At 37.5% G+C, this 16604-nt stretch overlaps 1 protein-coding gene and 1 long non-coding RNA gene across 2 annotated transcripts in view; one reads left to right on the forward strand and one right to left on the reverse strand.

Annotated features, from left to right (window-relative positions):
- Positions 1–1595: 1595 nt before the first annotated feature.
- On the reverse strand, positions 1596–9298 carry MAD2L1 (mitotic arrest deficient 2 like 1). The gene is made up of 5 exons (XM_010364870.2): positions 9111–9298; positions 8138–8284; positions 4458–4578; positions 3338–3441; positions 1596–2464 (listed from the first exon to the last, which is right to left on the reverse strand). Exons 1-5 carry the CDS (start codon positions 9181–9183, stop codon positions 2292–2294), a joined length of 618 nt encoding a protein of 205 aa, XP_010363172.1. The 5' UTR covers positions 9184–9298; the 3' UTR covers positions 1596–2291.
- A 116-nt stretch (positions 9299–9414) lies between these two features.
- The window catches only part of LOC115894535, a 161883-nt gene continuing 154693 nt past the window's right edge, over positions 9415–16604 (forward strand). Inside the window, exons 1-2 of the long non-coding RNA XR_004054639.1 lie at positions 9415–9449; positions 10271–10342. This is a non-coding gene — a long non-coding RNA (uncharacterized LOC115894535). The remainder of the gene's footprint in view (positions 9450–10270; positions 10343–16604) is intronic.

Raw genomic sequence — 16604 nt, forward strand, 5'->3', positions numbered from 1 at the left:
CCTCAATAAAGCTCATAGTTTGGCTCCCACTCAGCTCCAAAATGTGTATTTTACACATTATTAATTATTATTTTTTGAGATAGTCTTGCTCTGTTGCCCAGGCTAGAGTACAGTGGCACGATCTTGGCTCACTGCAACCTCCGCCTCATGGGTTCAAGTGATTCTCCTGCCTCAGCCTCCCAAGTAGCTGGGATTACAGGCGCCAGCCACCATGCTCAGCTAATTTCTGTATGTTTAGTAGAGACGGGGTTTCACCATCTTGGCCAGGCTGGTCTCAAACTCCTGACCTCGTGATCCACCTGCCTCAGCCTCCCAAAGTGCTGGGATTACAGGCATGAGCCACCGCATCCAGCCCCAAATGCGTATTTCTTAATTGATTATATAATCTGTAAGGGTTAAAATGACTGGTCATGACTAGCTCCCCAGAAACCTCAGAGTAAACAGTACCATGCAAATGATACAAAAATCTAAGAATTAAATCCTGTTAATAATGGTAGCTGAGTTGAAATGACCAGAGTATACACACAACCTTTAAAAATGTGATTTCAGCTGGGCGTGGTGGCTCACGCCTATAATCCCAGTAGTTTGTGAAGTTAAAGCAGGCGGATCATGAGGTCAGGAGTTCAAGACTAGCATGGCCAACATGGTGAAACCCCCTCTCTACTAAAAATACAAAAATTAGCCAGTCGTGGTGGTACGTGCCTGTAATCCCAGCTACTCGGGAGGCTGAGACAGAATTGCTAGAATCCGGGAGGCAGAGGTTGTAGTGAGCTGAGCTGCGTCACTGCACTCCAGCCTGGGCGACAGAGTAAGACTCCATCTTGGGGAAAAAAAAAAGTGATTTCACAGAATTTTGTCTGACATCTCACATAGTTAAAACACAAATGAAGCATTTATTTGCCATTTTCTTGATATCATCTAGCTGGGTAATAACAGTGCTCCATTTATTCCATAAAGATATGAAGAGTCTACAAATTTGTCACTGAGAACCCAGAAACTGCCATTGATTCACAGTATTTGCTCAATATGTAATTTCTGAATGAACAGATTCAGACTATCTGCAATTACTTCATACACATAAAGAACTTAGAGTGTCTAATAATAAGCATTAATAAACTGAATTTTTACAAAATGAGGTCAGATTTAGATTAGAGATGAGAGAAGACTTTACAAATCTGCCTTAAACTGATCTTGGAAAAACAGGCGAGAACTGGATAGAAAGCATGTACCAGATGAGGGTATTAATGAAAGCATAGGAATAAGCATAGTATTTAAATACATAAGGAAAAGTAGGCTGATAATAAGGCTAAGAGTATAGTAAAGTACTAAAATCAACATTTATTCAACTAGAATTGTTGGACTAATTCCAAAGGACATTTATCCTTTCACAATGATGAAGTAATAGCTTTAAGTCTATTGCTATGAGATGAATAAGATGTGATCAAAGTTTATCCATTAGATTGAAGACACCTCAAGACTCACTCAACTTTGTATCTTTAAGTTCTACAACTTCATAGGAACAAGAATTCAATAGCTATGCTGAATCAATTCTAATTACCATTTAACTATATCAACACCAAACCAGTATCAAAGTATTTTAAGACAAATTTAAAACAAACTTAACTTTATTTCCTCACTTTCACTTAAAACTTGATTTTATAAAACACACACACAAAAAAACATTTTTTAAGAGTTCTGTATCACAGAACATTAAAGAGTACGAATATCCATTGCTTCATAGGTTCAAGTTACATAAATTAAAGTCAAATTTGGAAACTGATTCATTAGGGAAAACTATACATGAAATGAAGGTCAAAAGGAGCTAATACAGCAATATTTCATTGTTTATAGATTATTAGTTACTTTCAGGACCTCAACAAAGATTCTGAATATTTAGACTTCCTTTACTGTATTTTATACTTAAATATCTCCCTACCTACACTGAGTCAAGCTACTTGACCAAAATATCTGATTTAGGAAAGCATTTAGCTTTACAGCACAAGTTTTTCCATCTACAGTTACTATCTTCAAAGGAATATACATCACAACGTTGACAAAAAAAATTCCTGGTTCCTTTTGAACAGTGTGCAATAAATTCATGATGTTAACTCCATGGTAAGTCAAATAGGTACCAAAAAAGAAAAGGAACAATTACACACAGTTCAGTAAGTATCATTTTGGTTTTCGTCATGTAAAAATTAACCAATGAAATAAAACATATTAACTATAGATGATTTGATTTCAGGAAAACCAAATTTCAAAATTACAATTACATTTTCCTCACGTCATCCTCAGTCATTGACAGGAATTTTGTAGGCCACCATGCTATTTACTTTGTGGATTGTAGTAGTAAATGAACGAAGGCGGACTTCCTCAGAATTGGTAATAAACTGTGGTCCCGACTCTTCCCATTTTTCAGGTACAACCAAATCTTTGTCTGTATAAATCAGCAGATCAAATGAACCTAAATTGGGGATAAGATCATTAAAGTACATTATTTTCTAAAAGTAAAACTAATCTTGTTGCCTCTCTTCTATTTTGAACAACTCACTGCTGGAAAAGGTCATTTGGTTTGGTCTCTAATCACTACTTTATTTTGCTCAATGAACATTTCTCTTAATAAAGAAAATACTGTATCTAATTTCTGTGCAATTTAGTGATTGTGTTCAAGTAACCCTTATCTTATTTAATAATGGTCCCAAGGCCGGGCGCGGTGGCTCACGCCTGTAATCCCAGCACTTTGGGAGGCCGAGGCAGGCGAATCACGAGGTCAGGAGATCGAGACCATCCTGGTTATCACAGTGAAACCCCGTCTCTATTAAAAATACAAAAAAAATTAGCTGGGCATGGTGGCGGGCGCCTGTAGTCCCAGCTACTCGGGATGCTGAGGCGGGAGAATAGTGTGAACCCGGGAGGCAGAGCTTGCAGTGAGCCGAGATCGCGCTACTGCACTCCCACAGTAGACTCCGTCTCAAACAAACAAACAAACAAACAAACAGGTCCCAAAGCACAAGAATAGTGATGCCAGCATATTGTTATAATTGCTCCAGTTTATTAACTCTTACTATGCTTAATTTACATATTAAATTGTATCATCGGTATGTATGCATAAGAAAAACATCATATAGGGTTCATACTATCCATGGTTTCAGGTAGTCACTGTGGGTCTCCCTGTGGAAAGGGAGACTATGATACATTAATTTTGCTTTATAACGTTTTTCCTTCAATTTATATTACATAAATCTGACAAGAAAAATTGAATAAAGGGGTGATAAAGGCAGGAGCTTAGTCTTTTTGCCAATCATTTTAATTCAACAAGAAGTTGTATAATACTTACAGGAAACTTCCAACAGTGGCAGAAATGTCACTGTAGCTGTTATTTGTCTGATCACTGAACGGATTTCATCCTGGATAGCTTTCTGAGACTTTTCTCTAGGTGCACTGTCAAAAAAATCAAATCAATTAATTCATTTTAGGTTTTAAGTTATTTCAAACATAGTGGTAAGATTATTTACTTGATTAAATGCTCTCAACATCAAATAAGCAGTGCTTTAAAAAGGAGGTTTGTAAAAACTGTGAGTGAAAGTATCCTTTGGACCTATAACCTAGTAGGCACAACATACATCCTTATAACCTCATTTATCCTGCCAGGCATCTTTTAGAGCTGGTCTTAGTGTCAGGTCATTTAATATCAGATGACTAGAAAATCTGCCAATCATTTCAAGTTCGGGAAACTTCAGCATCTCTTGAAATAAAATAACAAATGATATCTAAAATATTTAATTGGTATAATCATTTCGGCACTTTTAGTAATGCCTAAATGTCTAATTTCCTATTTTCTCAAATAAAATATTAAATTGTATATCAAATTATTTTATAAGCTAAAAATTTCCTAAAATAAACCAAAGCCTTCAGAAGCAAACTACATTTCACTATAAGAAATGGTTCCCAATTTATAGAAAAGCATGCCTAGGACAATGCTAAACATTAGAGTATAAAGACAGACACTTCTCTTCCAGGGAGTCTGGAACTTTCAGAAATTTATGAAGTGTCTTAGGAAGTAGTTGGCATTAAAGGAAGTACAGCAGAGCTACATCATAAATTGTGTGAATCTAATATCATTCCTTATAGTTAAAAATATCTTAGAACAATTCATTAAATGGTTCATCTAGTATATCATGTGTAGTTTTGTATATATCACCATAAATACTGTTTGAAAATTACTGATTTAGACTAAAGGCAAATATGTTACAATTATATTATATATACAAATCAATGATATGTTAAACTGAGCACAATTCTTTTCCACAGGTGACTGAGGATATCTTAGAAAATATAAATTAGAAACAAACTATATTTTATATAAAACTATTTCAATATAATTAGAACTCAATTAGTAATAAAAATAAGTTTTGAAAAAAATATATCAAAGTAGAAATAATGTAATTCCTACTTACCTGTCATCTTTTGCAGTCTTGTCACACTCAATATCAAACTGCCATCTTTCCAGGACCTCACCACTTTCAATATTTGAGATAACTACAACCAGTTTCTGAACTGAACACTTGTATAACCAATCTGCAACACATAAAAAGGAAGGCATCTTTCTTGGTCCACTGCATCATAAGTAGCTCTCTTCTCAGGTCCCACTCCCTATCCTCAGCAAATTCCTACCACTATCTTGGACCTCCTCCTACGTGCAAGAAAATTTGCACCATCAATAATCTAACTTCTGTTTTCAAATTCTCAGTATCTGTACCAGGTACAGTAATTGGTGCTGAGGACAGAATACTGAACATGTGGTACTTTCATCCTAATCCAAGATAAAAGCGTAGGAGATGGGCATTCATCTACTCATCACACCAATAAATGAGAAATTATCATTGTTATGGCTGCTATGAAAGAGAGATATAAGATGCAATGAGAGCATAAAAGAAGGAAAATTTGAGCCACTTAGGGAGGTCAGAAAAGGTTTGAGTTTAGCTCTAGGGATAAACAGCATTAAATATGCAAAAGGATAGGAAAGAAGATATAGGCCTCAAATACTAGCAAGGGAAGAGCACATAACTAGAAGACTGGAAGCAGCTCACTACAAGTGCAATCAAGAAACAAACAAACAAACAAAACAAAACAATGCAATCCTCGCAAGATTAATAGAAGCCAGACCACGCAAAGCCTGGTATCAAATTAAAAAATATGCACTTCAAGACCAGCGAAGTCATTACTGTGTGTGAAGCAGGATGTAAAGCAGTTAGACTTGTATTTCAAAACTATCATTCTAGCTGTGATATGGAAAGTGGACTGGAGATGTTAAAGAGGGGATCTAGAGACACTAGTTAGTCCATCAGTAATTCAAGCAAGAGTTAATGAAAGCTTGTAGGAGGATAAACTGGTAGAGACGAAGCAGTAGGTAGATGTAAGAGATTTCATGGTTAAACTTTATTGGGTTGAGTCATAGTAGTAAGGAAGAAGCATGCTTCAGAGAGAGCTTCCAAGTTTCTTTTATTTCTGTTTGGACGGTTTAGCCATTGACAGAGAGAAAATTAAAGAGTATCAGTTTTGGAGATGATCCTAAATTTACTTTTTGGTATGCTTGAGTGTACGTCATCTCTGGGATAGCTACATAAAGATATAGCTGCTGAATATATGAGTCTGGAGAAAGAGGCTTTGGGATAGACATAAGTTTGTGAGTTGACTACACAGAGGTTGCTAGTGAAGCTATACACAGGTCAGAGATCACCTATAGAGAAATTATAAAGACAGAACGGGGGCTCAGATTGAGCCTTGAAGTAATCTTGGAAATTGAAACAGCATATTCAGGAGTCAGCTAAGTTTTTGTAAAGAAACAGAGTAATTAGTAAATATTTTAGGCATATAGTCCACCAAGGTCTCTGTTGCTTATTTTTAAACAAACCTGTAAGTGTAAAAATACTCTTAGCTTGTGGGCAGTGCAAAAACAGGCCACCTGTTGGATGCGGCCTGTGGGCCTTGTGATCCCTGGCATCTATCAACAACTTTTTATGAGTTTCACTCTGAAAAGGAGGAGACTGGGTGGGAATTTGTTCTTCCTTTAAAACTGGAGAGATGAAACCAATGGGGATAATTAAAATCAAAACACAGAAGCGAAAATATAAGACAGAACAGGATCAAGACCCTAAAAAAGGCTAGAGGAAATGACATTCAAAACAAAACAACTGGCTGGGTGTGGTGGCTCACGCCTGTAATCCCAGCACTCTGGGAGACAGAGGTGGGTGGATCACGAGGTCAGGAGTTCAAGACTAGCCTGGCCAAGATGGTGAAACCATGTCTCTGGTAAAAATACAAAAATTAGCCGGGCACGGTGGCAGGCGCCTAAAATCTCAGCTACTCGGGAGGTAGAGGTTGCAGTGAGCGGAGATCACGCCACTGCACTCCAGCCTGGGTGACAGAGTGAAACTCCAAACAAAAAACAAACAGAACAACTTGCCTCTAGGGAAGAGCAATTTTTCCACTTTAACTAAAATGAAAGGGAGAAGTTAAATAGGAAGGTCTAGACACACATAATGTGAAGTGTCATCAATGCAGTCTCAAAGGAGACAACCTAAAAACCATTGGCTTCAATGCAGTCTCAAAGGAGACAATCTAAAAACCATTGGCTTAGGCAATGCTTGCTTCTCTAGCAAATTAAGATGGAAACACACATCCATAGTTGCCTAGAGGTTCCAGGCCAAATGATCTCAGTGCAGCCCTACAAATCACTACAGATGATTTATTCCTGACCCCCAATTTTGGATGCAACTCTGGGAGAGGTGGACACTCCTATCAATGTCTTTCCTGTGTGCACTTGAGAACAGAGGTCTATTCCCACACCAAAAGAGGTCTCATCTTGCTATTTTGACAATACCAATCTACTACAGCAGAAGTTCTCAACCAAGGGCAATTTTGGCCCCTTGGGCACATCTGGCAATATAATTTATGGAGACACTTCTGGTTGTCAGAGCAAGGTGGTTTGTCACTGGCATTTGGTGAATAAAGGCCATAGATGTTGGTAAACATTCTATAACACACAGAAAAGCACCCACACCAAAGAAATATCCAGGCCAAAATGTCAACAGGGCTATCTTCCCTTGCCTGTCAATTTGAGACCTGACATCCACAGGTTGTTGAGGCATTCCACTCCTGTACACATAAAAGGCAAGGCAATGTTAACAGTTTATCTAGAGGATAGTATAGCTTGAAAGAGAGTTATCAAGCTAAAAAAGTTCACACGGCCATTATCGGAAGGGCATAATAAAAATGGGTTAGTAAAAATGCAATAAAAACGGTAAAACAAAGATACATTTCTGGTCGACAACAAAAGAAATAATTTCTAAATTAAAAAAAAAAAAAAAAAGGATGGCCACTGTAGTACTTTTGAAAATTTTAGAAGATCAAATGGGAGAAACATTTGAAAAATTAGAAATAAGAATCCTAAATGGAGGGTAACATGAAAGAGAAACTAACAAGAATTCCAGAAAGGAAAAAGAAATAGATGAAGAACAAGTATTCACCCGACAGGTAATACAGCAATTTCTCGAACTAAAGAAAAATGAGTGTTCAGACAGAAAAGGCTTACTGAGTCACTGGCAGAGTTTTTGAAAACGACAAACAGAAATACGTGAAAAACAAAACAAACAAAAAAAACTATGAGTGTTCTGTCATTTAGCAGCTAACCTTTTTCTTTTTTTGAAGTTTATCTGGTTGAATCCAATTTCCTTGATCTTAATCTGATGATAACACTAGACTACAGAAAACTAATTAGTTACAGAAAACACATTATACTGAGAATATATAGTGGATATTTTCTCAGATAGTGAACACCATTATAATTATGTAAAATTCCAACCTGTTCCATTTGGCCACATTAACTGCAAAAGTCACTTCTAAGGGAGTTGAAGACTATTTTTCAGCCATATCAGATTTCTAACATCAAAATATTCAGCCCACTCACAATGTAGTGGGGGAAGAGTGGATTTCTTCCATTTTATATATTATTTGCTTCCTCTCAACTTAAAATATATTTGAGATGTGAGTACACTTCTATTTGCAGAGCGGAAAAATGACTACTTGAGATGCTAGAAAATCTGCAAGACTCAAATTGTTTCCAATGATTAAATACCTTTTAGTTGTTCCACCACATTATTTAGGTATTTTATGAGCTCAAGATCAGTAGTTACAAGCAAGGTGAGTCCGTATTTCTGCACTCGAGTAAAAGTTTCAGATGGATATATGCCACGCTGATATAAAATGCTGTTGATGCCGAATGCTGCAAGCAAAAGAAATGTTACAGAAAATTCATTATCACTGCATAACTCTGGAAAATAAAATATATTTAGATGTGGCTATATTTTCATTAGGCTATACAGCTATAAATGACTGAACACACGTGTATCTTGCTGAAAGCAGAGTAGGTACAAAGTGGCATTAAAAATCCTTGCATCTAAGTAAAAAAGATAATTGTTTTCACGTGCCAAGGAAAAAAAAAGCAAAGTGTATCAACCTACTATTGCCAAATTTCACTTCATTGTAATCCAAATCCAAATTCAGATTATGAGGCTAGAGGATGTCAAAATACGCTGTTGCATTCGAGTTAGCAACTGACTGAATAGTCACTTTGCTCCAGACAAGCCTGTATCTTCCCCTTTCCCTCCCAAATCCTGCCAGGTTCCTTTACAACGTGCAGCTGGCCTGTTCGAGAACACGGGTTCCCAAAGTCTTGTTTACCGCCAGCCTCATGCCTAATAATCACTTAGAGTGGGAGGGTGAGGGTGCTCTCGCAGTTAAAAAAACACACACACACACCTACACTGGGGCCCACCACAGTCACACTGTGTCCTGTATTGGAAAGTAAGGGGTGGGAGGTGGGACGGATCTGCACTTAAAGGAAGAAACGCTCTGGAAGAGGCTACCCCGCGAGGTAGGCCCCAGCAGCATGCAGGCCTGCAGCTCCACGTTATAGCAACGCGTCAGGAGGAACAGCCTGCAGCCGCCGCTCCCCAGATTACTTCTCCGGTCTCAGAGGGCGAGCTGTGGGCCCACTGAGCCGCCACGACTCAGTTCCCCCCAATATATGGGCCTGCGCGAGGACTTACAGAAGAACTCGGCCACGATTTCAGCGCTCCCGCGCAGGGTGATTCCCTGCTCCCGGGAGAGCTGCAGCGCCATGGCCAGGGACACAAACAAAGGCACGCACTTGCACTCGGCGGACAGCAACCACAGCGGCTCCCACAGCACTTCCCCGCCAAGCGTTTCAAAAGTAACGACGCAGCACGTCGTCCGGTCCTCTGCGCAGGCGCGACGAGCCTCTAAGCCCCGCCCCACGCGGCGGGGTCCTGCCCTTTCTCTCCGCCTTCCTGCGATCTCGCGGGAGCGGCCGGTTTGCGCAGGCCCCGTTGGTGGACCTGTTCGCGCTTGCCGGGTGTGACGCTCCGGTAGGTGTAGGTTAGGTTATGTCTTCTGGTCGTGGTTTACTAGTTGGGGCCGAGGGAAGAAGATGATGATTCCAATTTCAGTAGCCGCTCTCTAGGCATATGAACTGAAAGACCAAGGAGCACAGTTTCCGAGTTTCAAAGATACTTTCAAACTGAAAGGAACTGTTTGCCAGCTGCGCCCGAACTGGCCCATGTGACCCCTAGTGAAAGGTCTAAACTTCCGCTAGATGCTTTGGGAATTCCTGAAGCGACTGCGTGCACGGCAGCCAACCCACAGCTTTAGAGGGTTCGCTTTCTGTGTGGGAGCGCGGCTTTTTCCGAGCAATTGGGTTAGGGATTAAAGAGAACTGCATCCTTTTTTCTGCCCTTTGTCCACGTCTGTCCTGGGCTTAGGGCCACCCCTCTGAGGCCAGCGGGGTAGGCAAGTCGGGCGGTAGGGGGCTGCATCCGGAAGTCCAGGCTGCGTTCTGTCCACCCTGCCCACCCTTAGGGGGCAGGGAAGGAATAAGGTCACCTCACCAAAGAGGCCCATCAACATTGAAGAATTTTTCAGTGAATCTTGACTCACCAAACTCAATGACTTTTCATTGAAAAGGGTGAGAATTATTAAAGAGATACTGCACAATTAATGTTCATGTCCATTTTGAAAGAAATTTATTCTTAAAGCACCTAGGAAGATATTTGTAAAATGACGCCTGAAAAACTTTCGTATCTGCCAGACATTATAAGAGAAATACTTGAGTGTTGTTAGATTTCCGTTTGCTGCATAAGGAATTACCACACATCGGTGGCTTCAAAACAACACCTATTCGTTTTCTCAGTCCTGTAGGTCAGAAGTCTGGACGTGGCATTGACGACTGCTTTGCTCAGTCACACAAGGTTGAAATCGAAGGGTCTGTAAGTGGGATCTCATCTGAGGTTTGGGTTCCTTCTAAGCCCTCTGGCAGAATTTCCTTGGGGTTGTTGGACTGAGGTCCGTTTTGTCTCGCCCGCTGTTGGCTAGAGGCCAGCTGTATGTTTGTCACTAGCCCTTCCACAAGCCTTCTCACACTTCCCATCTCTGTGACTTGAGGGAGACCCCAGCCCCTTTTAAAGGCTCACGTGATTAAGTCAGACCCAGTCACATCTCCCTTTTGATGAACCTATTCCCAGAAGTGATATCTGCTCATATTTGTAGTTTTCCTACCCAAACTCCGGGGAGAGGATTATGTAGATGTGCTTTCTAGGGGCCAGGAATGTGGGGAACTGTCTTAGAATTCTGCCTGTACAGTGTTGTATATCATGTTTTGATCAGTTTGAAGAGTAAGAGATAGGTGTGATAGGTTGCAGGCTGACTTGACCCAGTAAATTTTTTTTCCTTAAATCCTTTCATCTCTGTGTGTGTATAAATCACAATCCTTGATATGAAGAACAGTGTCAGGGAAAGTGAGGAGTAAGAAGCAAGAGAGTTAGATGTCCTTCACGCCTTCCACTGGGAGCTTGGGTAGGCTAGAATTTTGGCATCACGCTGGTAGAACATGGTGCCCATGTTTTTCCGCATAAAAACTGCCTCTCGTTTCTAAGGAACTTGATGTTAAAAATCAGCACTTCCGGGAAGATTTTCTTGAGTTTCATGGTATTGTAGTTTTTAAGTTACCTGAAGCTACAAATAATTTAGCTTCTGGAAATTCTAGAAATTAAAAGACTGGCATAATTACAATTTTTTCTTTGTACAGAGGAAGTACTAAATATATGTACCCTATGAGGAGACATAAGACATGAGGCTTAGAAGGAATGGTCTATGTCTTTTGAGGAGTTTGTAGTCTACTTTGGTTTAAATATTTATACTTTTTTTTTTTTTTTTTAATGAAAATTGGAAGCTCATGAGTTTGGACTTATCTGGTTTCTGCCTGCATGGGAAGCCCCCTATCAGATTACTTTCCTCGTCTGTCTGCTCCTTTCAATAACTTGGACGTCCATGTTCTTTTCCACCTTAGTGCTTTCCATAATGTACATTCCTTCTCTACCCAGAAATTTCACTTTATCTGCTCAGATTACTAATTATATTCACACCCTTTCTTAAGTGTTACTTTGCTTAAAGACATTTTCGTTGGCCCTTCAGAACTGTATAAGGACTTCTCTGAAGTATTTTCATAGCATTCATAGTGCTACTTCAGAACATTTCTTTTATTGTAAAAAATTGTATAATGATTTATGTTATACCTGATCTGTTTTCTTGTATCAAAAATAAAATTAGGATGAATCTAAAAGTTTATTGTCATAGAAAAAGTACAGATCAGAATCTGGGAGACTTCAAACCAAGTGGGAAGGGTGGTAAGAAGCTTGCACTCAGCAGTAATGGCACAGCTTATAAGGATAAAGGAGGAAGCATTTGGAGCTTTTCCATTATTGGTTCTTATACATTAAGATTTTTTTTGGGGGGGCAAACAGCTGTTTAAGTTGATTTGTCTATAGTTGATTGGCTTAATTTCACAGAATCACACTAATAAAAATGTAAAGCTTGTGTTTTGTGTTTATGATTAGAGCATTTCAGGGAAATCAGGATGACTTAAGCTTTCAGTTATGTGGTTATGGGCAGTTGGCCTTGATGTATATCTAAACTGTGACTTCCATGTTTATTTTATTTATTTATTTTTAACACCTGTAAGATCCATGATGGCATTTAGTGGGTTTTCAACAAATGTTTGTTGAATGAATGAATATTTGCTTAGGAAAGCTTTATGGAAGAATCCAAAACATTTTCTAATTGAAGCGTAGGTTGGATGGATGAATGAGGTCACTTTTAGAGAACTGTGAATACCCATCTGTGTTGATTTTATAGGGGGTACCAGGGTTTTCTGGGTTCTTAGGATTGACATAATTAAAGGGCATTTTTTAAAAAATGTTAATTCAGTAATAGTTGTAGAATGGATTGTGTACAGGACAGTCTAGGGTAGTAACCTCAAACTCCATCATGTAGAAGAATTACCTGTGTGTTTTGTAAATTCCTGGCTTTTATTCCACCTTCTCTAGAACTGGTTCAGGCCACACTGAAGCACCTGAAGTTTGCTGATCCAAACTGATACATGCTGCAAGTGTAAAATACCAAATTTCAAAGATATCTAAACTAATGGATATAAAGTATTATGTTGATATGTTTTCTAATTGATTACATCTTAAAAGAATATTTTACATGCATTGGATTACATGAAATATATTATTAAAATGATTTCACTGGCTTCTTTTTAGTTAATTTTCAGTGTGATTACCATGACATTTAAAATTATGTCTGTTACTCATATATTTCTATTGGACAGTATTTGTCTATGGTATTGGGTCTAGGGAAGGACATGTTTTAACAAGCATTCCAAGTGATTCTGATGCAAACTCTTAGACCAGTCTCTAAAAAACAAGATACTGTGATGGATATTTTAGCATGTAGGGCTAGGAAGTTGAGTGTCTGAAATAAATGGATGCCAGAGAGATTGAATAAGAAGAGATACTTTAGCAAAAGACATTTTGAAACAAGGACTGAGTTGATGATTGATAATGGAAGAATGAAGCGGTAGTTCAGATAAATCTGAGGTGCCACGTCTGCAGTACAGGGTAGTATTTGATCCACATTATGGTAGGAATAGCTGCCCAAACTCTGACCTTGTGCTAGTTGGTATTTATCAGAGTAACACCCAAGATTCTAAAAGCTTTGCAGGAACTTCTTCCACAGTAACTTTTGGGAACTTGATTTGCCATTGACCACATCTTATCAAATACATGCACACTTATCTTTACAGAATGTTTCAAAACTTGTTTTCAGTTACTTTAGCTTACTTTTCTTTATAATTCAATGAAATCTTTTTAATGTGTATTGTTTAGGGGAAGGCTATTTGGACAGGGAGAAGAATAAATTAAGACTTTTTTCTGAAGAAAATTCAAGCAAAATGCATAACCAAACTCATTAATAAAAGAGATAAAGTGTGTCATAAACAGGCCTATATTTTATATTAAGGTGCTAAAAACAGAAACATAATTTTCTAAAGCTAAAATCAAATAAAATTTTAGGATGAAAGTGACTTAATTAATGATTAGTTGAACAACCTTAAAGATATGGAAACTGAGGTCCAGAATGGCTATACAGTTAGTCTAAGATTCAGTATCTTGATAGTGGTATAGTTAGCAGACAATCTAGGGTTTCTGACTTAGTCTCCTTTTAAATTATATCCATTTGAAGACATTCTGAAAAATGTTCTTTTTCAAAGGTTATTTTGGAAAAAAAAACTGATTTTATGTTAACGATCTTTACTCAATAACCTATACACATAACTTGTCAAAAAATGGCAGTTATTTAATATGAACCATAATTTTTATTATTATTATACTTTAAGTTCTAGGGTACATGTGCAGGTTTGTTACATATGTATACTTGTGCCATGTTGGTGTGCTGCACCCATCAACTCGTCAGCACCCATCAACTCATCATTTACATCAGGTAAAACTCAGAATGCAACCCCTCCCACCTCCCCTCTCCCCATAATAGGCCCCGGTGTGTGATGTTCCCCTTCCCGAGTCCAAGTAATCTCATTGTTCAGTTCCCACCTATGAGTGAGAACATGCGGTGTTTGGTTTTCTGTACGAACCATAATTTTATGTAGATACACAAAGACTTGCAACTGCCACAAGGTGGCACCATATGCATGTGAAATACTACCTTTTAAAACCAGTAGTACATGCTTTAGTTAAAGGAAAAATGAATTTATTATTTTCTAAGGTATTAATATGCGTGGAATACTTCAGAATGACATGTGGAATCATAATATATTACAAAACTGATATCCTTTTTTGTTTGTTTCTTTTTTGAGACAGAGTCTTGTTCTGTTGCCGAGGTTGGAGTGCAGTGCCATGATCTCGACCTGCTGCAACCTCTTCCTCCCAGCTTCAAGCGATTCTCCTGCCTCAGCCTCGCAAGTAGCTGGGACTAGAGGCACTTGCCACCTTGCCTGGCCAATTTTTGTATTTTTAGTAGAGACGGGGTTTCACTGCGTTGGCCAGGCTGGTCTCAAAACTCCTGACCTCGTGATCCGCCCAACTTGGCCGCCCAAAGTGCTGGGATTACAGGTGTGAGCCACCGTGCCTGGCCCAGAACTGATGTCCTTTTAAACTTTTAATATCCTCTTAAGCATTTAGTATGCACGCACACACACATGCACACATACTGAAAACATACATACACAGGTTGAGCATCCCTAATATGTAAATCTGAAATCTGACATGCTGTAAAATCTGAAATGTTTTGAGCACTGACATAATGCTCATAGGAAATGCACATTGGAGCATTTCAAATTTTGGATACTAAATCAGTAAGTATATATAATGCAGATATTCCCAAATCCAAAAAAATCCAAACTCTGAAACAATGCTGGTCCCAAGCATTTCAGATAAAGGGTACTTATGCTGTGTGAGGATTTATGTGTGTGTGTGTGTGTGTGTGTGCACGCGCACATGTGCACATACACCATTTGCTTATTCTTAGAAAACATTTTTTAAAGTATATTACTATTTTCATAAACTTACAGAGTTTTTTTTTTTTTTTATCAAATAGAAGTTATTTTATTCCTGAGACCAACATCTTGAAACAGAGCAGTTTCTTTTAAATTTTATAAAACAGTAAGGGATACTTACTTTTATGATAATTTTAATAAGAACAAATTTTGAAAAAATATTTTTGCACATGTGTATTTGATTATGTCAGTTTGAGAATTTGCTTTTTTAACAAATCTGTCATAAAACAGGGTTATTCTGTTGTATCATAGAGATTATTTTTCATTTTATGTGAGGGCAATAATTATGTCAGTAATTTTCTACTTTGATTACTTAGGGTTTATTTTGTAGATTTTTTTCATGGACCTAAGAATTAAATTGCATAATCTAAATCTCCTAAAGTCCCCTCCTCTCCCATACTTTTCTCCTAAGGCTATTTTGATTTGGGTTTGCATGCTCAAAAAAATAGCACAACAAATTTGATTAATAACATTTTATCAATAAGCCATGGCTTAATAAAGTCAACAGGTATATCTCCATACTGGCAGAATTAATAATTTTTAATGATTCAGTTGCATATGTAGGCTATCAAGATTTTAGCAGTAGTAAAATACTAAATATTATGAAAAAATAATTCCATAAGGTATTGTTATGAAAATTACAGGTAGTTTTTTTTTTCCAGAAAGTAGTATTATGTTATAGTATGATTTTGATAGTATAATTTTATTTTGTCGGTGATATATAGTCACTTAGTCTTCTCGTATCTCAATCACAGTTAGGTACAGAAAGATAGAATTTGAAAGGTAGATGATCATTTATTAAGATTTGATCTTCAGAGACTGAATATATATGTGGGCCATATATATGTTGAATATATATGGAATATATATTATATAGACTATATATGTGTATGTGTATATGTATAAATATATATGAATCCTGGGTACAATCCACTGGATTTGACAGCACAAAGTATTTTAAAATATAATTGAAATTCAGAACAGCTCAGAATAGTTGCAGATATGGAAACTGGCAACACAAAGCATTTGTGAAGCAATAATAAACCACAGTCCTATTAAAATGAATACAAATAAATTTAATAAGTTAAATGATTTTATAATTACTTACGAAATTTGTTCATTTTATGCTTGTAGTAAATTTTAGCTGGTTGCTTCTAAATACATTGTATGTGGGATTATTTTTATTACTGCTCAATATGTAACTATTGGTGAATTAGTTCTGCTAAATCTATCAACTCATAATAAAACTAAGGTGTTGTTTGAGTAAGTAGGAAAATATTTCTTAAAGAGTTCCATACATGAAATAAATAGACTACAAATTTGGGTCTTTCTTGAATATTTGTCAGTACCATTTTATAAGACATTTGTAGGTTGAAAAAGCTTTCTGAAAGCATGAAAAATCATTTATATTTGTTTGTATTTTTCTATTTAGATAAACTCAGCTTTTTGACTGGAACAGTTTTCTCATAACTTGCCGTGTGTTTATAGCTCATTCAAACAATAAGGTAGTCAAGCCATATTTATCAGGTTTCAGATCAGTCATGCATATTAATTCCATTATTTGTGCTGAACTTTTCAATTTATAAATTGAACGTGGCAATTTTTTTATTCTTGAATAATG

Source organism: Rhinopithecus roxellana, chromosome 2, assembly GCF_007565055.1.
Source record: "Rhinopithecus roxellana isolate Shanxi Qingling chromosome 2, ASM756505v1, whole genome shotgun sequence".
Lineage (NCBI taxonomy): Eukaryota > Metazoa > Chordata > Mammalia > Primates > Cercopithecidae > Rhinopithecus > Rhinopithecus roxellana.